This window comes from Cinclus cinclus, chromosome 2, assembly GCF_963662255.1.
Source record: "Cinclus cinclus chromosome 2, bCinCin1.1, whole genome shotgun sequence".
Lineage (NCBI taxonomy): Eukaryota > Metazoa > Chordata > Aves > Passeriformes > Cinclidae > Cinclus > Cinclus cinclus.
Window position 1 is genome coordinate 68,685,595 of NC_085047.1, and position 25,854 is coordinate 68,711,448.

General features: G+C 39.1%; 1 protein-coding gene across 1 annotated transcript in view; it reads left to right on the plus strand.

Moving 5' to 3' along the window:
- Nucleotides 1-16,228, plus strand: part of UCHL3 (ubiquitin C-terminal hydrolase L3) — a 40,185-nt gene extending 23,957 nt beyond the window's left edge. Inside the window, exons 7-9 of the mRNA XM_062514793.1 lie at nt 11,693-11,768; nt 14,345-14,403; nt 15,675-16,228. Coding sequence (XP_062370777.1) covers nt 11,693-11,768; nt 14,345-14,403; nt 15,675-15,758 — 219 coding nt within the window. The 3' untranslated portion in view covers nt 15,759-16,228. The remainder of the gene's footprint in view (nt 1-11,692; nt 11,769-14,344; nt 14,404-15,674) is intronic.
- The last annotated feature ends 9,626 nt before the right edge of the window (nt 16,229-25,854 follow it).

A 25,854-nucleotide genomic window follows, 5' to 3' on the forward strand; every position in this document is an offset into this window, starting at 1 on the left:
AAGTATGCCATCTCCTTTTGTTTCCCAAGTTTCCAGACAAGTTGTTATGCAGTTAAAACTCATTTTCTCTCTGTCCCAGTGCAGCTGGCATTTTATTCCACACAGTGACATAACCTCAAAATGGAGGAAAGAAGAAAAACCCCTGTCCAAGCTGTTGTGAGCTGATAGGCAGGGAAGCTTCCAAAGAGGAAGGTAGCATGGGTTTGAACTTTCCGCTGCGAGGATGCTCTGAACCCGAGTTTCCAGATAGATGAATTTTTGTAGCCACTATCAAGTTAATCAATAATATGTATTTCTTTTTTGAAATGGTCATGCTTTGTCCTGTCTGGTCTTCAGTGCATTACACGTGCACTGAAATAATTTGCTAGATTGGGTTTCACAAACAAGATGAGCAAAGAGATCCCTGTTTCTAGAACCTGATAGGTTTGGTCATGAACCAAGCTGTGAGCTCCTCAGCATTATCAAACCTAGGCACTTTTAGGTATGTGTGAAAGCACAGCTCTTGGTGCCTGACAAACTTAGTATGTGATTCCTTTTAGATCTTAGATTTTAGTAACATCTATATATAGGAGTGAGTTTTGGATTGAGGCAGATGGTAATTGCCTGAATATTTTCTGGACCTACTCCATGAAGCTTTTAACTTCTTTATAATGTATTTTCTTGCATTTCAGACAATAAACTTGATGTGCTTACTGGTTTATATTTATATGACGATAACATTCAGTTCTGTTTCAGGGCTTTTGTTTTACCACTTCAGATATTTGACCTGTTATAATTTTCAGCACAGGAATATGCTCCTGTGACCTTTTCTTCTTGTGAAGTTAGACTAATTCTCTCTTTTCTACAATTTCTAGCTGTTAATAAATTTTGTATGAATAGAGTGTCTCAAGTTAGGATTTGTCTTCCATATTTTAAATTAAATGTGAAATGTATGACTGTATTCTTTATTTGGAAATGTGTATTTAACATTAATTTCATAGCAATATTGGCATGTAATTCGAATTCAGGGGTTTTTTTAATATTCATTTGAAAACAACTTCAGTTCACATAGCTTAATTTATGCTTATTATTAAAACAATGCATAGAATTTTCTGATTATTACAGCCTTGTTAATTAGCCATAATCCAGTATTAAGTTTGCTTTTCCAGAATTCCTGGTACTTTCTACAGAAGCAAAAGTATATTTTCAATGGAGAGGAAGTTTCTCATTCTCTTAGTTGAGAGTTCCCCCTCACTAGGGGACCCACTAGTATAGGAAATAAATAATAGAAAGATTCAATGAATGGAAGTAAAAATCAGGACAAATATTAACTAGAAATACTAAAATATTAGTTGCCCTAAATGACATTCTATGATGTAAATTCAGTTTTGAAAAACTAAAGTAATTGGTCTCATTGCATTCAGGCAAGGGGTATTTTTAATATTTTCTCATTATTTTAGCAATATTGGCCAGAAAAAAAATAGGCACAATAAGGAAAAATGGTGGAAGTATAGACTTGTGGTAAAAATAGGAACAAAACTAAAAAAAACTGCTCTCTAAAATAAATCTTTCAATATTGTGATCACCCCTGTACTGTTAAACAATTCTTAAATTTGGTACTGTTCAAAATCTTATCAATAGTTTCACAGTAATTATACAGAGTCCTAAAAAATAAGGGATTTTTTTCAGAGTGAAAGTATACAGCTTAACAGCTTCCAGTCAATGGAATGCATCAGGGTATCATACTCTCAGCAAGGTTTTTGGTTCCATTTTTTTTAACGGTTTCTCACTGAAAGATACTATAATTCACATTCTTGGAAGACTTATCAATTCTGTCTGCTATAATGGCAGCAGCTTACAAAATTGTAACACAAGTGTGTCCTGCCTTTTATCATGAACTGGCTAGTCAGCAAAGCTCTTAAATTTCTGCTGGACAGCAGGTTCTAATCTTATAGGTTACTCCCTCCACTGGGAGGTCTGTGGACTATGAGGAATTCTAGAAGCAGTCTTTTATCAGCCATCTTTTTAAATTTTCTTAAGCTGAGAACAGATAATTTTTATGCCATCTGATATGTTATCTAAATGTAAAACATCTCATTTTAGATCAGGTCTTCAAGTGAAGAGTATGAAAAAAAACCCAGTCAGTAGTACAGATAAACTGTAATAGCTACTAAGCTCTTGTAAGCCATTCTGTCTTGTAGAAGTATTGCGATTGCTTAATTCCTTTTAATTAATGTAGTTCCATTTTTGTATTGGAGATTTTCTAGTTTTGTCCTCTTTTATGAGGAGCTGCTGAGATATACAAGGTGGATCAGGATGCTTGAAATTGGAAAAAAAAGCCAACTATGACAAACCTGTGGAAAACTGTGTTCTCTGGACAGGTTATCAGACTTGGTAACATTCCATGATTGTCTTTGAGCTCTACACTTTCTACTGTACTTAATGCTTGCTCTTCATGAAGAATTCCTAACCCTATCTTCCTTCTTTAAGGAAGTATGGGAGCAGAAAGCCAATTCATTGTCCCACTCTTCATAGGAAAAAGAAAAACAAAAAGACAACTAAGATTAGTTGCTTCAGATATAATAAATAATACAAAGAAACTAAATAGTTTTGACTGGCACTACAGTGACTTATTTTGACTAATAGAGTGAAAATATTTTTTTTTTCAGAGAAGCTATCTAATGCTTGCTTTTCACACGTCCTACTGGAGTCATTCCATTGAATGCATAATTTGGGACAACCCTTAAGAAACTGCAGTTTCTATTCTGCCTGCCCTAACCTGGCAGGTCTCAGGGCAGATAAGTGGGGTGTCAGATAAGTGGTGTGTTAGCTTGTGTGTCTCTGCAGGGATTGGTTCTATGACCTGTAGTATTAAACAGTCTGTCGGTGATGTGGAAGACAATAGCAGGGTGAGTGGATTGCAGCCTTCCAGGTACCTGAAGGGAGCCTTCAAGAGAGCGGGGACTGTGCAGGGATATAGTGACAGGGCAAAGGGGAATGACTTCAAACTGAAAGACACTGGACTTGGATTAGACTTTAGGAAGAAATTCCTTACTGTGGGAGTGATGAGGCAACAGAAAAGGTTGCCCAGAGAAGTTATGGATGACTCATGGCTGGAAGTGTCCAAGGCCAGTTTAGGTGGGGCTCTGAGCAACCTGGTGTAATGGAAGTTACTGCCCATGGTGGGAATTGTAACTAGATGATCTTTAAGGTGGGCCCTTCCAATCAAAACCATTCCATGATTCTGTGATTAAAATACACCCCAAAACCTGCAGGCAGTGGAAAAAGATCAAGAGATAGTAAAGCACAAGACATCAATGCAGGACAATCTGGATCACCCTTCAGATTAATTTCAAGCAAATGAGTGTTCTTCTGAGGCCAGATAAAAGCTGTGTAATTAGCACAAAATATTAACTTAATTTCTTGCCAGAAGGTGAGGTGTTCTCTGAAAGGCTCTAGATAACATTGGGAATTTTTATATATTTCAAGATAATAGTGGATGAAATACTGAAGATGAGCTCCTGGTTTGGCATTGTGGCCAGATGAATAATGTAATCTATTGTTCATGTTATGTCATCATTGAACAGGACTAAAAAGATTGCATTTTCATTTATGAATTTTAGTAAACTGTATGAATATGCTGCTTATTGTCTCAGTAGCTATAGACAGGATTGATTGAATTTTTTATTTGTTCTGATATTTTTCATTAGTAAAAAATTTGTTAAGATTGAGCGTTAATTTTCATTTTATGAGTATGCTCTGATCAAAGCAAAACTTCAACTTGTTTGGTCCTGTGGCCTGTGTGGGACAGAAGATCAAAACTAAATCATCACAATGGTCCTTTCTGGTCTTAATATATTTACTATGACTTTGTCAGTTGGAGATGAGAGTCATTTTTAATACTTCTATGGTCTTTCTTCTAATAGTAACAATTTGAATGGTTTAACATAGTCCTACTGCTTCCACGGATACTAAAGGGATCCTGAGTGTTAATGGCAGTACTGCCACTGGCCTGCTATTTTAGAAGAATAGGTGAAAAACTTAGGAAGTTGCATACCTCACCACGGTAAGCTTCCCTTTTCCTTTGCTTTCCTTTTATGTTAGACATGGAACAGTAAAGAAACTCTGGGTTCTGTTACCATAGTTACTTGGTTCATCTTAAATCCCAGAGCACAATCTAGCTTTCCCAAATTGCCAAAGAACTGCTGCTCACAGCTTTTGTAGCTGTAGACAAAACTGATTCTTTCTCTGTTCTTAACTCTTTCATTAAATGGTGCTTAAATCCCCTCCCTCCTCACTTTCCAACACTGTCTCTTAAATGAGTCAGTTAATTTGTGTTCATATTGTGAAGTTCCCTGGGTGTGAATAACCTCTAGCTTATCTGACTATAAACATCAGCTTTGAACAATGTCTTTGCTTATTTGCAATGTTCTTTCATCTTCTCATTTGAATTCAACACATCCTTGATTATTATGTGTGTGATTTGAGCAGTTAAAGGACAATATACTCAGTAGTGGACACTTTTGCAGTTGCTATTTGCTGCAGTTGCAGGGGTGCTATTTCAAGTTTAAGTGGGCTAAGTATGTTCTTTTTTAATGTTTATGTAGTCGTCATCGTCCTCGCTGTCTTCACCACCATGCTCATCGCAGCTTCAGGTTAGCCACAGCAGAACGAAGGCCTCACCATTGTGTCACTCTGCATCCCTCTCCTGGGCCAAACGTAATCATGTAGGTCCTGCAAAGGCTCCCAGTCCGTCAATCCGTCTGCGTCGGTGGCGGCCCTTGATACGCCTTCCATCTGTTGGGCTTCATTCTGTTGTAAGTGTAGTCCATCTTCAGTCTTTTCTTACTCTGACACCACTGGCCTTCTGCCATGTAGCTTCAGTCTTCAAGGCATCATGTTTTGTTGGAGTCTTTTCTCAACCATTCTAAAGATTTCTTTCTTCCTGGTTTATTTTTCCCCTTTCCACCATGTCAGACAGCAAAAGTACATCATTCCATGTTTTGCTGTCCAAGTATTTTTGATTCCATACATTTGCCAAATCATTTTCAAAGCATAGATGAAGTTTGCCTTTCGTGAACTGGTGCTTTTTTTTGCCATAGGCTCCACATCCAGCCTCTTCTTTTCACCTCATCTTCATGATCTTTCATTTGGAGCTGCTAAGCCAAGGTGCTTCTAATTTTTTGCCACATGGTATTATTTCTTCTGTGTTTGAGACCTGGTTTTAAGTTCTCATATCCTAAACCTAGTCTCGTTTTTTTTTTTCATTAACTCTCGGTTAATGGTCCCTGCATATTTCAGTTATAATAAAATGTTTCCTTTAATCCCAAGGGACTGGTTACTTTCTCACTTGACATTTTGTTTCTTCATCTAGTTTGTAGGCAAACATTGTAGTTGAATAGGACCATGTTCCAATAAGAAAAGCTTGTCATCAAATACATAAACTTTTTTTCTTCTTCACTCACAGACCACAAATGTATCTTGAAATTTTGGAAAAAAAATTATATGTGCAGAGTAGTCCATATTTCTAAATGGCCTGATGGCCACCAGCACAAACACCGAACTGAAAGAGTCTTTTAGTGCTGTTTCATCCTGCTTTTAAGGAGTGATCACACTTCTAGTGCATATGTGAATAGAAAAATAAATCTTGGTATGTAGAAGTTAATGGTCTGGAATGCAAAACTGGAGCATTGATTTTCTTTTTATCATTCTTTGATACTGATCACATTTCACCTGTGTTCCTGGAAATTCTTCTTTGAGATATGTGGATTTTTTTAGAGGTGAAATAACTACTCTGATTGTACTCCAGATAATTTTCTTTTTCATTCAGATGTGTCTTTGCACATCTTAAAAATTAGTGTCAAATTCTTCCACTTCTTAATAGCTTTTGTATTTTTATTCTGATAAATATCTCAAGATGAGGCCTTTTCCCAGATTTCCTTCTCTTCATGTGAATAGTAATTGCTTTTATTAAGTATCTGTCTCTCATGTAATTCAGAACTATGGAAGATTCTTGATGTTATCATTTGGATCTAGTTAAATATTTTGGGATCTGAGGAGGCGTGAAGTTAAGCACAGACTTAAATTCTTCCCAGCTCATGCTTCTTACCCCTCATTTGTTTCGCTGACTTTGACAAACATCTGACATTTTACTTGGGGATTTTATTGTTTAGCAAACCCTGGAAAATTATATTTCTGTAATTTGGAACTGGGATATTGTTTAAATTTGACTTATCTACACTTGATGTTAAGGAAAGACTTATTGAAGGAGACTTGAGTTTGAGTCTGCCTGCCTAAAATAAAAGCATTAACTGAACATGAGTTTACTTCAACAGTAAATAAACTATGACTTATCTAAAGATGGATATTACACCATAACCTGTTGTCATTGTAGCAGAAAACCAAGCTGAGAGTTTTATTAACTTCAGAAAATGTCTAAAAACAAGTACTCGTCCACGAGTAGTGAGCATTTGCTTTCAAAACGTTCAGAAAATTAGTTTAGCTTTCAGTACCACTCTATTTGGCAAAACAGAAGCTTGCCGCTAAAAGGTTTTAAAATATTATACCTTAATTCCCCTGATGTCCTGTCTTCATCCAACAGATAAAAATTGCAAGGACTATGCACAAAGATTTATCAGTGAATACTATATAGTCTGATACGTACTGGTAACTAAATGTTGTTCTCATCTTTACACTTTTGTATAAATTGCCTTACAAAAAAAAATCAAGAACACACAGCATATTTGTAAATTAGTTTAATATGCAAGAAACCATACAGCATTTTTGGCATTAAAGCTGTCTCAGTTGGCTTGGTAAAATTTGAATGATAAGGCAGTACTTAATGTCTTCTCACCAAGTAGTATAGTGCAGCTCTGATATTTCATTCGGTGTACAAAGAGGCTGAACTGCTCATGCAATGAGCAATTTCCTCATTGCATGAGAGAAATCTATGAGCATTTTAGTATTGGTTTTTTAAAGAAATCTATGCTCTTGAATATGCCCGGGGTCGGGGCGGGGGGGTGGAACATTCTGTATATTATGTTTAAAATAGAGTTGAATTTTTTTGTAGTTCTGAGTACGTTTCTACTGCTAAAACATTGACAAACAGAAAAAAAATATTTCAGAATTTAGAGCAAAAGTTTTGATTGTGGGAGACTTTTTCTAGGCTCCTTAAATAAAAACGCTTAGCTGTAAGCTTTCCTTGACTTCAAAGGTGGTTGACTTTGGCTGGACACCAGATGCCCACTAGGCTGCTCTGTCACTTCCCTCCTTTGCAGGTCTGGGCAGGGAGAAAATAAGAGAAAAAAATTCATATGTCAAGATAAAGGCAGTTCAGTAAAGCTTCACATGAAGGCAGGGGAAAACAATAGATTTATTCTGTACTTCCCACCAGCAGGGGATATCCAGACACATCTTGGGAAGCCAGTCTTCAGTATGTGCAGTGGTTGGTCAGGAAGACAAGTGTCACAATAACTAATTCCTGCCCCCTTTTCCTCCTCCTTTCTCAGCTTTTATTGCTGAGTAGACCTCATATGGTACAGAATATGCCTTTGGTCAGTTTGAGTTGGCTGTCCTGGCTATGTCCCCTCTCAAGATGTTTCCCACCCCCATGCTGCTGCTGGAAGGGTTGGAGAGAGGGCACTGAGGCAGTGCCAGCGCTGCTCAGCAGTGGCCAAAGCACTGGGCTGTTATCAGCACTTTTCCAGCTAACAATGCAAAGCCCAGCACTGGGAGGGCTGCTCTGGGGAAATGAGCTCCTGCTCAGACAGACCCAATACATGTTTTTAGAGTAGATCTCCATATGAGTTAAGACTATGTAGGGGAGGGGCAAGAAATTGAAAATACTGTCCTGAAACATTCAGTGCAAATCTGATCAATTGCAGTAGATGTAGCAAATTTTTAAGATAAGCTAACAGCATGCTTGTTTAGTAATGTTGACTTTCCCTCAATCCTTGTCATTTTCTCTTCTAGCTCATCTATTCTTTTAGTGTCTCTGCTTGCCTTAAATTTTGCTTTTACATGCCAAACTCACTGCAGCATATTGGGTATGAATAGAGATGTCACTGTTTTGTGAGAAAAAGCCAGAAATAGTCTTGCTAAAAACTTGTGACCATCATTCTAATGGTCTTTGTTTTAGTCACAGTACTTTAACAGAGACCCAAATGCTTTTCACAGTCCCTTACAGTATATTTGCCCAAGCACATCCCATGCTGCAAAACAGAAGTTACAGATGTCTCATCTATTCAATGGCAATTGCATCACTTTTTTCCTTTTACTTCAGAACTTATTGAATCCTAGTATTCTTCTTTTTAGGGTATGTTTATCTTTGGCTTCTTGTTATTCCTTATGAGTGAATTTGTATAGATAAACCTCTGAGGTTTTTCTTCTCTTAAAACTGTAGCTGCTTTTGTCATGATCTTTCAGTTGGCTGTATCTGATTTTGTTTTATTCCTGAAGGTTCTGCAAAACTGTCTCTTCCCTATCAGTTTTCAGTACTCTTCCATAACTTGACAGACTCCTGATGCCAGTTTCTTGACTTAACACCAAGTAGCAATTTTTTTTCCATTTCCAGTCACTACCTGTATTGCAAAGCATTATGCTAAACTGATTTGTGAGGCTTCTTGCATTGCTTCTTCCTTTCACAAGCAAGTGTAAGGGAATAATAAAAATGCAAGATATAGTTGGAAGAAATTGCCTGAAACCTGTAATGTAACACTGAATCTGCTTTTATAATGTGGTCTTTCATAAGCAAATTTTAAGCAGGGTGTGGTGAGGCTTGTTTGGTGAATCCATGAGACCAAGGCCATATTTTTTCCCCAGTTATAAGTTTGTCCCAGAAATGAAGCTTTTCGGAAAGGAAACCAATTGCACGTAAATTTGACAAATGGTTTTGTCTTGACTTAGCAACATTTGAAGATCAAAGGATTTCAAATGCATGAAAATTGAATACCAACATTTAGATTGGAATAATGGTCTAAGTATTGGGGGTTTTTACCTTAAGGAGGGGAGGGGTGGACGGATTTTGAATCAGATTCATCACATTGGGAAAGATTAATCCAGTTACTTGTTTGCTTAAGTTGTCAGCAACAGATTTTTATAATACAAAGTTTTAGGTCACTGTGACTATTCAGACCTTATTGTTTCTCTGTGCTTATGAGTATGCTAATATTTTTCTGTTAAATATTATTGAAATCCTAATTTTTCAAGAAATGCAGCGGATCAACTTTACTGCTATCTAGATTAGATGAGAAGCAATCTCAATAGAAGGAGACTGCCTACATTAGAACATATGGTAGAAAACTTAATAATGGCATGGTACTTTCATTCTCTCTGAGGTTGGGGAATTAAAAATGTGAAAACATAACATTTCTCACGGTTTATGGCAATAGCACAATGAAAGCATGTTATTTAGATTAGTCATGTACAAAAACTCAGCAGGATTCTATAGGAGTCTGTCTCTAAGTAAACTTTATGAAAAGTCAATCATGTTTTTTTTTGATGGCTTCCTTATTCATCTTCTTTCTATATATAGGCTCAGCATTCCAAGCATGCCAGTAGTGTTTCTCTAGAGAAAGGGTGTTTATTAGAATTTGACAAAGAACATAACACCGAAAATGGTCAAAAAAGCAACTATATCTTGTTTCTAAATGTGGTCAAAATCGACTCCTCAACATCTCAAAATCCTGTGAAATAGTGATGTACTCTCCTACTTCATGTCACCTTAAGCCCCGGTAGAGTATATTCAGATTCAGGCTTTACTTCCTTCCTAAAGTGTCACTAACTGGCAGTGGTCTTTTCCCTAATCTTGAAATTTCTTAAACCCAGATTTCTTAGTTGATATGTTTAATTGATAAGTGAACAGTTGTGAAGTGATAAGTCTTTGAAGGGAATTAGGTGGTAGTGTGGGATTTGACAAGCATGCTCAGCCTTTTCTACCTGTACACTTTTGTAGCCCTAGAGTTTAGATATCTGTAAAAAGTTGAGTGATTAAAAGCAGTAACAAGAAGATGCCATTGGATGTTACCTACTGTCATGTGTGGTTTTATGGAAACCCGTGGTCCTTTGAAGTTTGCAACTGGGTTAGTCAAGTTCTTAGGGCTGTTTGGTTTTGCTAAGTCCTGGCTCTGTTTGGCCTTCTGTGAAACAAAATTATCAAAGACCATTTCACTTAGACTGCTTGAATTTCTGGTGGAAAGATCATCTTGCCCTTTTGATAGATGCCTCATATTCAGTGGCCAGAATGCCTTTCCTCTATGCTAGGCTTTTTGAAACAGTAATGAAACAGGGTATTTGTGCCTTTCACACTTTTAACTGGTCATGGATATAAATCTTAAATGAGAGTGAGGGGAACTTGTGTGGTTTTTTGTTTTTCTTTTTTTCTCATTTTTGAGTTTGCTACGCAGAATTTCTGTAAGCTGTTGGCAGCTCCTCCACAGTGCTGTGTTCTTTGGCCTTCTTGAAGTGTTTGAAGGACTTGTGGTGATTTCTTCTCCTTCAGTCTGTTGTTCTGCTTGTTTGCCAAATATCTTTTAAAGTCTTTTCTCATGGCCATCATCAGAAAGGAAATTTTGAACCCAGTCTTTAAAAGATGATATGACTTTGAGGTTCTACAATTATTTTACCCTAATCTGCTTCTAGCAAGTTTTTACATTTTTGGAGTCTTTTAGAAGATTCATGTAAGCCTAGCAGTAACTAAAAGATGAAAGAAAATTACGTAAAATACATTTTCACACAAGTCAGATTCTTGATAGTGAAGAAATCCTGAAGTCCTGTCTCCCATTTGCTCCAAACAGTATCATCTTAAATTGTGGATCAAAGTTCAGATGCAGACTGGACAGACTGTTAAGGAATTAACGCCATCAATTGCCATTGAGCACAACAGTTACAATAGAGCTTTTGGCTCAGAAGTGATGATAGATCTTCTGGCTCACAGGTTCAAACACCACTGCTCATCCGGTGCTGGGAATGTGCATTGGTAGAGCACCATGCTGTGCATGCCCACAAACTTCTGCAAAAGCTTTTGCTGTTTGGTGTAGTTGCCAGCACAGTATTGGGCTAGGTAGATCTTTACTAACTGTAACCATTTTTTATGTCATGTTACTTGGTGCTGTCACTGTACTTCAGTCCTTACTGGGTATGATGAGTATGATGCCACTTCAAAAATTCAGCCTGGGCACCACTGGTTATTATTTTTCCTTCCACACCTAAGATGTGTTTGTTTTGACTACCTGTGAAGAGGAAACTGGTTAACTGGGGTTGGCTTATGAGGAAAAAAATAATTTTGACCAAGTGAGTGTTTTCAGTTCTAAAATATTACAGGTTCAGAGTTGAGTCCTGCATCACTTTGTAGTGGGAGATAGTTTAGTGGAGAATTTTTTATTTATATTAAAGTCTATTTTTGATGTTTATGTATTTGAGCTGATTCTACTTCTAATTCAGTAATGAAAAATAGAACTTTTATGTGGAGCTGTAATCAGAAATACTTCCAGATACTTACTACATGGATTCCTACTGATATATGCATTACAGACAGTTTCTTTGTGTTCTAAAGTGTTTCTCACTTGACTTCTGCCATTCTGTATGGATCCAGAATGTGCTTCCCAATTGTGATTTCTTTTGTCCAGGTGTTTTGCATATTATGGTGATATGTGCACATTAATCATATAACACTAGTAGTAAACACAATTTCTTTTTGTCTTGTTTTGTCTTGCAGGCACCAAGTATAGATGAAAAAGTAGATCTTCACTTTATTGCATTAGTTAATGTAGGTGGTCATCTCTATGAACTGGGTAAGAACACTTTTTATCCACTCTCTCCATTTGTTAGAAACAAATGCAAGGAGTGATGCTGTTAACTGTCAAAGTTTCAGAGAGATTTCTTGGTGTTATGTAGGGCTTAGGTTCTTTTCAGCTGCATCTTAGGGGTCTGGGGATTTCTTTCAAACTACTGCAGCCTTCTTCCCATAGTTGAGTTTTTTGTTTTGTTGCCTTTTTTTGGTGTTTTATTTTTTTCTTGTTCTCCTTCCCTCAACTCCATCCTATTAAGATAAAATGGTACAGAATAGTAGACTGCCTCCAAACTTCTATGGGCATTTATAAGGACAAGAAGCAAGAAAAATAGATAAACATTCAAAATTGCACAGCACTTTTGTTATATTTATGCTCCAGAACTGCTTGTGAATTGAATTAACTGTGGGCCACTTCAGAAATGTTATCTATATTATTAGGTTGTGTGATACTGTTTAAACTCAAGGTATATAGTCAGGCTAATAAGAGATACTAATATTCTGCAGCTCATTTGTAATAGTATGGCCATTTTTTCCTCTACTTGTCATGGTCAATAGACAGTTAACTGTGCAGCAGTAGTCCTTATTTTTTGAAATACAGCTATTTTTTCCCTCTTCAGATTGTGTAGCACTTAGTTTGGCTCAGATATTCTCTAATGACTCCAATCTTAAATATGTTGCTGGGCAACTAGGTTTTCCAGCAGGTTCTTCAGAAATCCAGCAAGCAGATCAGCATTTAAAAACTGCTAGTCACTGACCTTTCCTAACATAATTTTTGCAGTATTTTATGGTGATAAGATTTTCATATTTTGAAAATCAGCATGTAATTAAGCAATGCCCTTAACAGGTGCTAAGTAATCACAACATGGGGCATAAGCATGGCATATATATAAGCATATATAAGAAGTGCTTATGTTAATATTAAGTTGATCTAAGGGGTATTGCCAGTCATAACCAATAGGCACACATTTTTGTATTTTATGATGCTGTGTATCTGTCAGTGAACTAGATCAAAAACCTAAGTACTGTAGGATGCAATAAACATTTTATGGCCTTAAATTTCAAGGCATAAGGGATGACTTCCACTTTTTTTTTTGGTTGTGTGCTACTATTTCCATGACACGTTTTCATTGTCCATTAATTTACACTGCTTAAAAAGTAGAAACTACATACTGTGATGACCATGTTTACCTGTTTTCTGTGAGATGTGAGAGAATGTGAGATGAAACCCCATTGTGAGAGAAACCCCATTTAAATTTTTACTTAAAAAATTAGAAGAAATTTAGCTCTCTTGTACAGTGGAATGTCAATACTACTATTTCTTCTGTTCTTAAAATAACCTCTCTGTACCAGTGGATGGAAGCAAAAAAAACCCCTCCAACTTAAAAGTAAGAAAATTGAAGGTTTTGCAATTGATTGGAAGGTTATTCAGTTGATTCACTGGCTTCAGACAGTGTGGGCAGCATATGGGCTTTGGCATGCAGAAAATGCTAAGGAAGCACATGGATATTAAATATATATGATGTTTATGTCATAGAAAACACATTATTTATAGGCACATGAAATTAAAATGTTGTTCTGCCAATAAAGATGTTAAAAAAGCCCCAAAACTGACATAAACTTAGCGTGCAACAGTGCAGGGTATTCAGTTCTGTTTCCCTTGCAATTTCTGAGGGTTTTGCCTTGTATCTTCAGTCATGGCAGTTACAATAATGAACGACTTGTTGTTCATATAAATCTGAAAGTTTTCTAACATCAAATCTAATTTTAGTTACGGAAAATATAGTTGGGAATTCTTGTCAACTTTGGTGGCATCTTTGGGGAGGGAAAAGCCTTTTACAGGGAAGACAGAGCCAAAAGGGATTTTGGTTTAGGAAATACTCAAGATACCCTGACATAACTTTTCATACTGTTAACTCTTTTCAAGTAACCTGAAGCATATTTATATAAATGAAATTATGTTTTAAATGCTGAGAACGACAAGCAAGAAATGCAAGTAAAAAACCCTATTTAAAAAAACCTATAACAACCCTGTTTAAATTTTCAGAAAGTAGTTAATACTTAGAGCTGTTTGGTTTGTTTGCTAATTTATTTTAAATGACAGAAACATTTTCATTAGTGCCAGACTCTTAAGAATGGTGGGTTTGCTACTCTGGTCTGTTGTGGAGTCCCTGATCACAGCTGTCAAACACCACAGACCTACAGCTGTCTGTCTGCATAAATCCACCAAGCATAGCTGAAATTTTTCTGCTCTGTTTGAAAAACTGAAGTACTACACCAGCATTAAAAGAACAGCGACTTACAGCTTTGAAGTTTTCAAATTAAATATTGAAAAATATTTCATTGTTTTGTTTGGATTCTTTTTTAAAAGCCACAGACTGCCTATAATGATATTGGTAGAAGTAGTTAGCAGTGGAGAGACCAGGGAACAGCTAGCTGCATGTGTGAACTTTTTGAAAAATGAGATAGCATTTTTGAAGGTGAAGTACAAAAAGTCTGTTTAAATAGTTTTAACTGGAAAAAATGAAGCTTCTGTAATTTTATAAATGTGTTATTCAATCCCACTTTGTCTTTGAACAGATGGGCGCAAGCCATTTCCAATAAACCATGGGGAAACCAGCGACGATTCTTTTTTAGAGGTAGGGATAGACAACCTTCTTAAATGGTGTTATACAAAATTCTTGCTGTATCTCCACATAATTTATAAAATAGATATATGAAAATACCTGTACAGGTCTAGCTATATTTATAGTTGGATGAGGAATAGAGCAAGTAGGATAGTGATGCAAAATTAGGTTTGAAAAGAGGTACTTTGGAACACTTACCTTGTAGCTCTGGATGACAAGAGTATCACAACATAAATGTCACAATTGTTGACTATAACACAAGATCAGACTGGTTTATCTTCTGTGCTTAGGTTTTCATATAGTCCAGCTCCTTTCAATTAGTACATCTAACAAGAAGTTAGCAGATTGAAAACTTAAAATTTTTTATTCTCTTTCCTTTGGTTTATAGTTTGATAGGTCTCACACTAGACAGAAGTTGCTTTCCTTTCTGACCCTTGCTAATAATCATTCTTCTCCACTTTCACAGCTTCTTTTGGGTGCTTCTTTGTGTCATGAGCTGAGAAATGAATTGCAAAGAGATACACTGAGTTGGGAGGATAAACTGTCATCCCCACAGAATGATGCAAAGTTGAATTGAGAGAAGGCAATGCATAGATCCGAGTTTTATGATATCCAGACTGAATTAGCATTACGAAAGGAAGAAACCAGAGAAATTAAAACCAACAAAATACAAAATGGTTTTATAGTTTAGAAGCATAGACTAATGCCTGTAAACTTTGCAAACAAATTGTGCTTGCTTTGACAGGAGAAGAAATTGGATAAAGCTTTCTTTATTCCATATGTGACTTTTTCCTGTTTCTGCTGATAACATGTGCTCTCCAGATTGCACCCTAAAGCTAGATGAAGGAATTACTTAAAATCTTTCAATTACTCCACCCATCCTAGATTCATCTTGAAACAAAGGAAAAATTCTGAAAGCAGCAGTACTAGTTCAGACAAATTTAGAGATGCTTTTAGACTCAGACAAGCAACACATCTGCTGCACAAAGTAATATTCAGTCATAAAAATAATCACTGCTAAAGTCCTTCATAAAACTTTTGCTCTTTTAGGCTGCCCATATAAGCAATGTAAGTAATCTTGAGTAGCAATTAGAAATACATAAATACAGTTTATGTAGGTTTGTCACACTATATAGTAAACCTTTATGGAAAAATCCATTTGGAGCATAGCTTGGATAAAGCAATCTTCATATTTCAGTTGTGTTTTGTTTAGATTTTTTTATAGCAAATATGATTTCTACTGTTTCTCATTTTGGGTTTTTTTTGTACTTTTTTCCCCCTAGGATGCAATAGAAGTTTGCAAGAAATTCATGGAACGTGACCCAGAAGAATTAAGATTTAATGCAATTGCATTGTCTGCAGCTTAAAAGCCTTTTCCAATGAGGCAACTCTATTGCAATGGATTGTAAGAATAAAACTGTTGCCATATGTTAATAGTACAAATTTTGATACTTCCCTAACATCTTGACTAATTGTAGCATATGTGGAATAAACTTTGCATTTGTCCTTGCTATATTTTGCTGCTTGTTCCTACAGCAACTTTGGGTATTTCTATACAGGCATGCATTTTGTGCAAGATTTCTGTGGTGGGTTTTTTTCCCTTCCACCCCCTTAAAAGTTTTGGGAATTAATGTCTGTGATATTTCCTCGTAAAAATGATGAGCTGTTTCAGAGCAGGATTGTCATTTGTACCATTCCCAGATAACATTCTGAGTGGAGTATGTGGTATGGTAATATTAGGCTGAAAACTTGGAGTATGAGGCTATGTCCATCTTTTATTTATAATGGTGCAAGAATATTATGAGAACTTCTTCAGGTGACTCAAGTGACCAAGACATTTTTTCAGTGCATTATTTATAAATAAATGGAAGGAAATAGGCAGGAAGTATTCTTACTGTTGGTGAGCACTAACATTTTGAAATTATCTTAATGTTTACATTTTGAATAAAACTTCACTTTGTTTCTCAAGTCTAACAATGTTAATAAATTGTCAAAAAACTTTAGTTACACCAATGTTTGCTATTTCTATATGTAGAAAAATGACGTGGATTTTTTCCCCAAAAAAGGCACATTAAATAGTTCAAATGTTGGGACTGTGGAGGGCACACACGGGTGAATACAGCAATGTGAAGTACCTCACCTAACTGAAATAAATGATAGAAAAGTGATGATTGTTGTAATGAAGTTTTGTTTAGCAACAACAGAAACAGATTGGAGGTTTAAGGCAGACCTGATAGTCATATACTTTTCTCCCCTGTAGGAATATCTATTGTAAGTTTGTCAGGTAGTATTACTGAATGCTATATGATAGCCTTCCCCTGTGCCATCCCTGCCACTCCACCCACTGATCTTAAGGTACTGTTGACCAGTTTCTATACCTGAATTAGTAACATTGTGGTTGTTTCGAGCTTGATTTTCTTGTTGGTTTTGGTTTTGGGTTTGGTTTTTTAGCTAGAGCAATCTTAATACTTTAGGATTCTTGTGAAGATTGGTTTGGGTTAATGTGAGTGTTTTTGACATTCAGGACAAATATTCCTTATTCACTTCTTTGAAGTGGAATAATTTAGGTTTGCTTCCAATCAAATCCACTGCCAAAGGAAACTGAATCCTCCACGTCCCAGAGGGCGCATTCATTCTCTATCAATTGTCATTGCAGGAAAAATGAATGGGGTTATGCCAGAAGCACTCTGGCAGAGTTTTCCTTCTTTATAGAAAAGAAAGAGGCCTGGGAGTCTGTCTTATCACTTAAGAACATCTCTTGCACTCTAAAGAAAAAGTTGGAGTGTCTATTTAAAACATGTCACCTGGAGAGTCCAGTAACAACAACAGTCTGTTTTCTATAAATGAGCTGGTTGGAAAAACGAAGGAGAAGAATGACACTAATGAGCTTCTATTTCTGAAGCTTTTGCTTTTTCACCCCAATAAAATGCAGTATCATTAAGACTTACTTTATGTTGCCATACTCATTAGTGAAGCCCTGAAACTTGCTTTTAAATAAAAATCAGAGGCTTTAGTAACCAAACCAGCTGTGTTGTCTTCTTGCTGATATCAGCAAAATCAAATAAAAGTTGTCACCACCGAATTGGGATATTGCATATTTTAAGCTAATGCTGACTTGGAGGATTGCCTTTCAAGTAAGCCATAGTTAATACAGATAAGGCCCTTACAGGATAGGAAGGAAGGTTGAGGAAAGACAGCAAGTGCAGTTCAAAGCTATTAAATAAGCTACATCAATTGTGTGCTCTAGGGCAGTGGTCTCATCATATATGATGAGAAGATTTCAGTGTTCAGATTTCAGTAGGTTTAAGTAAAAGTGGTGTATCTCTGTTTTTGTGCAGCTGTTTATCAGAAATGGAGCTCCTTGTTGGGTACAAGGACTGATTAGACAAATTCAGGACAAAGGATGATAAAGTTAGAAAAGCAAATTTGGGGTGGGGTTTTCTGTGGTCAGGCTGAAAAATACATCTTGAGTCTTAAGTAAAAACTTATAAATAAGAACACTTGGTATTTAGGCAATATTGTAATTTTGCTTAACATCTACATAGTCTTCAGTTTTCTGCAGGGTAAGATTTCCCTCTTCTATTTTCAGCATTAACTTCTGGTTTATTGCTATATAAGATGGTACATTTTAGTGAACACTGCTGTGAGATGCCAAGGGAAGACTGCACTGCAGAAATACATCTCACCCAACATGGACAATGTAGCAGCCTTCCAGAGCTTGTGCAGCCATGCTTTTACACAGGCTTTGGCACTGTCTTGAGGAGCGCAGGAAGTAAAGGGATCTACAAGCTGCTGGAATATCTCCATCATTGACAGAACCTGTGTAACATGGATAATAAAAAAAGTGAGGTATGAACACTTGGCTGACTTGTCAAGCAAGGTCCTGATTAGAGGCTGATAAACCCTGCAGACCCCATGGTGCTTTTGGCTCTGCAGTGCCCCAATGTCTGTCTGCATCATCGCCTGAGCTGTACAATCTCTGCTTATTAGCTCAAGCTCCGTGGGAAAATAACACTGTATCTTCTAACTGGTGCAGCCCTGCCAGAGCCTGGACACCTTTGTGTGGAGGAGCATGGCTTGGCCACGGGCGTGCAGTACCAGGAAATCCCTCTTCAGCCTCTGCAGTCTGGTCTGGCTGTACACACCATCTTACGGAAATGAGGTGTAGGAGTGAGGAGATGATGCATGCTCTGTGCTTACATTAATTGTAGCTCAGTGGAGCTGGTGTGCAATTAAGCACTCGGGACTGTTCAAGCTCTTTTGAGTATATTGATGCAACTTTTCCTGTGTTATTTACATACATTTTGTTAAGAAATCATAATTCAATAACCAGTACAATGCTCTTTCCTTTCAATTGTGGTTGCATGATTCAGTTAAGGGAAGAAGAAGAAAGTTGTTTTCTGACATTGAAATGTATGTTTTGGAAAATAAAGACACTTAACACCCTACATTTACAAAATAAATATGGTCTTTCCTTAAAGAAAGAAGCCTGCCTTGGTAGGAAATATTATTGTGTCAAATATTTGTAGAACTCTCCTTGAAAAGAATATGACGTAAACTGTTGCTTGATTTATCCCTAGGAGTGCACACATTGAAAGGGTTTATTTTTGTCAAGTAGAACAATATTGCGTTTGCTACTTTTGACAGCAACAATTAGCAGTCTATCTCGTATATGTAATCTTTCTCTGATCTAGGACTCTGGTGACTTACATTGTTAGTGCAAAGGAATAATAAAACTATTTTGGTTGCTCAGGCTTGCATAGATAATTTATCTGTAACAGTTGATTTAAAATTCACTTTGAGAATGATATTTACATGTTGGAACTTTTTTTACTTAGTGTGGAACTTTGACTTGAAAGTTGCTGTGATCCAGGCAGTCTACTTAAAACACTTAATCAAATTACATGATTACTGAAATTACTTGAATTACTTGATTCTAAAACATTAAACGCTTCATTTGTAAGGAAAGTGATTTGATTTGATTTGTTATGAAGTGAAATAAAGCAACCAGAAATAAGTGAGAAACATGACCTCTTCTGAAGCCTGTTTTATAGAATTCTTAGCTATTTTCTCCTACTTAGGGATAAGCACTGTATACTTAGGTTAAGGGAAAGACCTTTAAAACTGGAGAAAGGCTGCTGTAGTAGTTCTCAAGAAAAATGTTTGGTAACCTCAGGTAATGCAAACTCATGTCAGCTGATACATGTTTTATTTAGACATTTTTAACCTTTGTAATTATGGATGTTAAAAGTGAGATGAGAGGGTTGTTTTCTGATGTTCAGGCTTCCCATTCAAGAAAAAATGCAGATTCTTCATTTGTATTTGGTCTTGTGGCTGATCTGGCTTGGAACAGGAAAAAAGGGCAAGAAAAACACCCCCAAAATTACAGCTTTGGTTATATTATTCCTTGATGGTTCTATAGCATAGATGTCTCAGATCACACCATGGTGAGGAGCTAACTGCATAACTTCCATGCATTTGTAACTTTAATAATAATGTCAAACAATACCGGTAGAACTTACTTCAGCCAGAGTCACTGCATTTTCCCTCCTATGTGTAACAACAGCAACACTGATTTCCACATACTGCAGAAACTGATGGCTCATAGTTTCTTGGCTTGTTGATCTCCTAAAATTCTTCTTCCCCGTTCTAAGAAGGATTTTTATAAAACAGAAGATGTGTTCCCAAGTAAGCATCTCAGGAGAAGTGACTTTGTATGTAGTACAAGTTTTAAGTTATCTTTTCTCAGTAGTCCTTTAAAAATTATATATGTTCTGCCATGGGCTGTAAAAGCACAGGATGTGTGCAGAAAACTCAGTTTTACTTACAGAGAAGACATGGAAAGAAAAAATACTACAAAAAGTTCAATTAGGAAAATATCATAGAACGATGAAGTTTGAAAAAGAATTCAGGTCATTGAGCACAGTATTAACTAACATTGCCTTTTTCACCACTAAGCCACGTCCCCGAGTACCACATTTTGAACACTTCCAGGGACAGTGTTTCCCCTACATCCTGGGGCAGCTTGTGCCAATGCCTGACCATGCTTGCATTGAAGAAATTTATCCTTATATCCAATCTAAACTTCCTCTAGTGCAACTTGAGGCCATTTCCTCTTGTTCTGTTGCTTGTTACCTGGGAGAACAGATCGAGCTCTACCTCAACACAGCCTCCTTTCAGGTAGGAGTAGAGAGCTTAGATACAATGTCAAAATGAAATCTAGTGCTCCAAAAATCTCAAGCAAACCAAAGCCAAAACACAACCACCTAATGTTGTGGATTAGTATTACAGAAAATGTTTCCCTCCCCCCCCCCCCCCCCCCGCCCCGATACTTAACTTTTCTGCTTAGCGCTTGTCCACCCCTGTATTGGAAGAAAGGATTTCACTGTGTTCAGCCGGCAAGCCATCTCATTTCTGGCTCCCGTGCTTCGGTCAGGGTTGATGACCCTTTGCTGCAGCACGGCGTGATCCCAGGGGGCAGAGCTTGAGCTTAGCTCTGAGACTGGGATAGCGCGTGGGGTACAGGAGTCGCAAAAATTCTGTTTCATTGAGCCGGGGACAGGGACACGAATGAGCCAGAGCAATGGGCACTAGTGTGGGTGGCGTGAGCTAAACCAGAGTTGAAGCCAACGGGACTGGGGAGAGAAGCGTGGAAGCCGAGCCGTGTGGCTCCAGCTCAGCCAGGGCACCTCCGCCTCGTTCACTTTGTACGAGAAGCGCTCATAACAAAGTGCGTCCGAAACAAAGACTCTCGTGTCTCATGTAGCTGCGGAAAAGGCTCCTAACTTCGCCCCCAGACGGGACAGCACTGCAGAGTGTGGAGCGCTTTCCCGGGATCTCGGCGCTGCCCGTGGCTGGCCGGGGAAGCCCCACCGGTGCGGAGCAGAGGGAGGCGGCCCGGGCTCCCGGGGCTCCCGCAGCCCGGAGGAAGAGACGGAGAGAGGGAGGCAGGCGGCGGCGCGCTGGGCAGTCCCGGCCGGGCGGGGCGGCAGGTGGCGGGGGCCGGGGCGGCGGGGCCGGCCCTGAAAGGTGCGATTGTCCCCAGCTATTCCTGGTATGCGCCGGGGCGGGAGTCGCCGGAGGCGGCCTCCACCGGCCGGGAGCGCGAGGGGCGCCGCGTCCCGGCGGGAGGGAGCCGCCACCGCCGCGGGGGTGCGGCCGCTCCCGGGCGTCCGGCCGCCCCGGGGGTCCCGGCGCTGCCACACACGGCCCGCGGGCTCTCCGGATTCCTGCGGCCGCGGAGCGCCAGCGAGCTCCCGGGAGGGGGAGTTCCGCGGGGAGGAGGCGGAGGGGGAGGAGACGGCGCGGGCAGCGTTAAAAGGAGGCGGCTGAATGACAGCGGCCGCTCCTGCGCCCCCGCCCCGCCGAGCGCCGGCCGCCCCCCGCTCGCTCGCTGCTGGCCATGGACGGGAGAGAGGACGCGGAGTGCGACTTCCAGGCGGCGTTCGCCGAAGCCCGACGATGGCTGGAGGTGAGGCGTCCCTCGGTCCTGCTGGGTGCCAGCCCCTCATTGCCCCCTGTGCCCGCCCGGGGTCCCGCCGCAGCCCCCGCACGGCGGAGCGCGCAGCGCGCTCCCGCGGGGCTGCCCCGCCGTCCGGCAGCAGCTCCAGGGACGCGGCACCAAACCTTAATTCTTTGTCGGCAGCTGCCGACTGCTATTTTTGGAAAGTATCGTGGCAACTTGCAGAAATCTGTCCGTGCAGTATCGCCACCGCCCCCTCCTCGCAATCCAAATTAAAGGCTGGCTTGGTTGCCCTCCTGTCATTAAGGCTCGTAATTTCTTGCCATCTTGTAAATTACTTCTGTAGCGCTTGTTTCGAGACACTCTGAATTAAAGACACTCCTTCCTGTCTCGAAAGAGTTCAGGGCAGAGAGCAACCTGAAATTAACGCTCATTTTCTTCTCTCCTATTTTTAAACATGATTGTCTGACTTCACATAGCGTTTGACGTAAATATCCGTGTTTCTGTATCTTTACCCCGAGCCACGCTGCTGCAGTACGTGTTAAAGCGTGGGGAGGGAGGAGGCTGCTCCTGGGTGTACCTGAGGATGACCAGGGCAGCATCGGCTGAGCGGGCGAGGCTGATGGCGTGGAAGCTGAGAAATATTAGAAATACTGAACAGCTGCCCTTAGAGTCTTGGTGCGTTTTTAAAGAGGAGCTTTAGGGTGCTTCTCTTAGAGGGCTCCTTTAGAGTGCTGGTTTAGATGTATTTTAACATATTAAACTTATTTCTTTGTGCTTTGTCACTTAAGATGAAACTTATTGTTGTCAGAACCACTATCACAGTAACTTTGGAAAGAGGAAACATGCAAAAAAAAAGGATGTTTGTTACTTTTTACCCCTCGTCTTTATAAGCTTGTCAAAACCTGAGTTCAGATTTCTTTGTTTCCTCTGTAAAACAATGACATCTAGTGCTTAAAATCTATTGAGAATGTTGAACTGAGAGCACCAAAGGCAAGGTAAATGACCTCCACAAGTGTCAGTTTTGTGTCCTCTGTGAATGTAGGTAATTATAGCAGTCTTGGCTTCCCCACGTGTCAATTTTTCGAGAGCTAGCTGTAAGTTTAAGTAATTAAAGCATTCCTCTCTCACGTATACCTTTCTTGCATTGCTTTCTTTAAGTTGGCAAAGCTTACTTTAAAAAGTTTCATTACGGTGATGTAATGTCGTCTTTGAAAGTCCTATTTTAAGGGTTTAGGGATTTGTTTTAATTATTATTACATTTCATATGGTACTGGCTGGTTGTCTCATTCCTACAAAACGTTTTGTGTCTTTGCCTGCCAGTAGCATGTGGGAGCTCTAGCAAAGTGATGTGAGTATGAAGTGTGCACTGTTTGCATAGGTGGAAAAAACATGCTCAGCTTCCCCCCTGACCAATCTAATTTGTGTGACTATCCTTTGATATGTGAAAGCTGTTCTCATTTTAAAGTAACTTTTAAACTTACCCCTTGGAGAAACATTTTATTTTAAAGCGAGTAACTTGCAAACCTTAAGGTATTGATAAACAGGATGCTAGGAATTCCATAATGTTAAAGGAAAATGTAAATATTTATTTCCGTATGAAATGAGGTTTGTGTTTCAGAAGATCCATTGTGTTTCTCTGCTCTTTACATCCAGATGGGTTAAAAAGCCAAGACTAACCATTTCCGTTGTTGTATGGAAGAGTAATGGTATTTTTAGGATAATGAGGCATGTCCCAAGGTTTTGTGAGTCTTGGTGAAACAAAGTGGTGTATACATGACTGAGAGTGAAACTTGGTGAGTCCTAATGATTAAACAATTAGTTTTGAAGATGGGGCAAATGTTCAAATATTTATAAACTTGAACTTCTGATGTTTTGGTAATGTTTTGTGTACCAGCTTCTCCCTAACATTAGAGGAGATGAAAGCATACAGACACTAGCTACTATGTCTTTAATGGAACAAGCCAAAATATCTATGTAAACTGTTACTCTTCCCCTTTGCTAATGATAGCTTTGTTAACATATTTCTGCATTTCAATGGAGAATCCTTTTGACTTTGAGACTTAAAAAAACCCCTCCAACCTTGAAGCTGAGGGCTTCTTGGTAACAGGAATGAGCAGCTGTATTTGTCAGTTCCCAAGAGGAGTAAAAAATACCCCCAAACCATAAAGAAATGTTAGCCTGTATGCTTTTCAAGTTTTTGGTGAGAGAAAAATATGTCCTGGTCAGGTTCCTTTTCTGCCTGCTCCCAAGCTAAATTCTCCATGCTGTAGGGCAGCCACTGGCTCATGGGAGCTCAAATATTTGTTCCTAGTTCTAATGCTGCAAACCCCCACCCCAAGAAAACCTAAAAACAAACCAACCCCAAACCAAATAAATCCCAGCCCTGGCTGCTGCACCCCCCCCCAGCCCAAATGTCCAAACAACCCAAACCCAAAAAGCACAAGATCTTGATTAAGAATAATAACAACAACAATTGCATCTGGTATCTGGTGTTACTTAAAGAAAGACTTTGTTCTTTAATTCAGGTTCATGTTGAGGCATATTTTATGATAATGCAAACAAAGAAGGTCTGTATTCTTCACAGTGCAAAGACCTCTTAAAGTGTGGTCCCCAGCCTCTTGTGTTTCATGTGTTGGGAATGGGAAGGGGATGTTGCTTGTCTCAGTTACACAGCTTGGATTCACTGGGGCAGCTGCCTGTTGAGGATGTCTACTTCAGGGGAAAGAATGATCATTTTCTGTGCAAAACTCAAGCTCTTCTCAGGTGTCCTTTCTATCAAAGCCAGTACTGGTTAGTGGTTTTGGCTTCTTGCATCTGAGACTTTTGGCACTTTCTGGGCTCTGCCTGGAGCAAGTGGTGCTGATCAAACTCACCCTGACTTCACCTGGCATCTCATCGGGCAGATGGTGCATGCTGAGAATAAAAGGTTGGAATGCCACAACTTGGAAATAGTTTCTCAAAGAAGAAAAGACCAAGGAGAGACCTCATCACCATTTACAACTCCCTCATGAGGGGAAACAGCGGGCAGGCACCGAGTGACCAGTGATGGCAGCCCAGAGAATAGAATGAAGCTGTGTCAGGAAGGTTTAGGCTAGATATCAGGTGGTTGGACACTGGAACAGGCTCCCCAGGGAAGTAGTCACAGCACCAAGCTCGGCAGAGTTTAAGAAACTTTGGGATAATAATCTCAGATACATGGTGTGACTCTTGAGGCTGTCCTGTCCAGGGTCGGGAATTGGCCTCAATCCTTGTGGTCCCTTCCAGCTCAGGATTTTCTCTCATTCTGTGAAAAGTAGAGCTTGTTTGCCAAAGCTAGAAATAGCTGGGTTAAAATTGTTTTACTGTGTTCTGTTCCATATTATAACTTAAGCAAGCCAAAAGCTGTTCCTCCAAACCAAAGCATTCTTCCCCCAGCTATTAAGTATCCCAGACTGCCGAGTCTGTTTTCCTGCCTCAAGATGTGGGAGGGCAGTCTGCCTCTCCCTTTCTGCAGACCAGCACCAAGTTCACCCTCATGAATGGAGGCGAGACACAGTCCTTCTTCCCCAACACGCTTCACTGTTTTTGGAGTGATGCCCCTTGAAGAGTTTGAGAGGAAAGAAGTGTGTGCTGATTTCTTGTAAAATGTCTCAGCTTTTGATTCTACTTCTGTGTTTTAAACGAATTCTAATCTCCTGGTAAGTGTCTATGGTTTGAAATTGTTTGCTATAGCAACTTGAAACCTGACCCACAAAGTCTGTAAATCTTTAGTTTAAGTGCCTTGAGGCAAATAACACTTTAATTTTTTTTTTTCCCCCCTGAAGTAGTCAAATGTACAGATCCAGACTGCGGGAGGGTGGCCAGCAAGCGTGTGCCTGAATGAATTGTTGGAGTAAAGCAGCAAAGCTGTAGGAAAGCATGTGGAGCAACTTGAACAAATCCACTGAAGTGAAAAATGGGTGTTCAGCCAAGTAACTATTAATATCGCAAATTAGTACAGCTCTTCTTGTGAGCTGAAT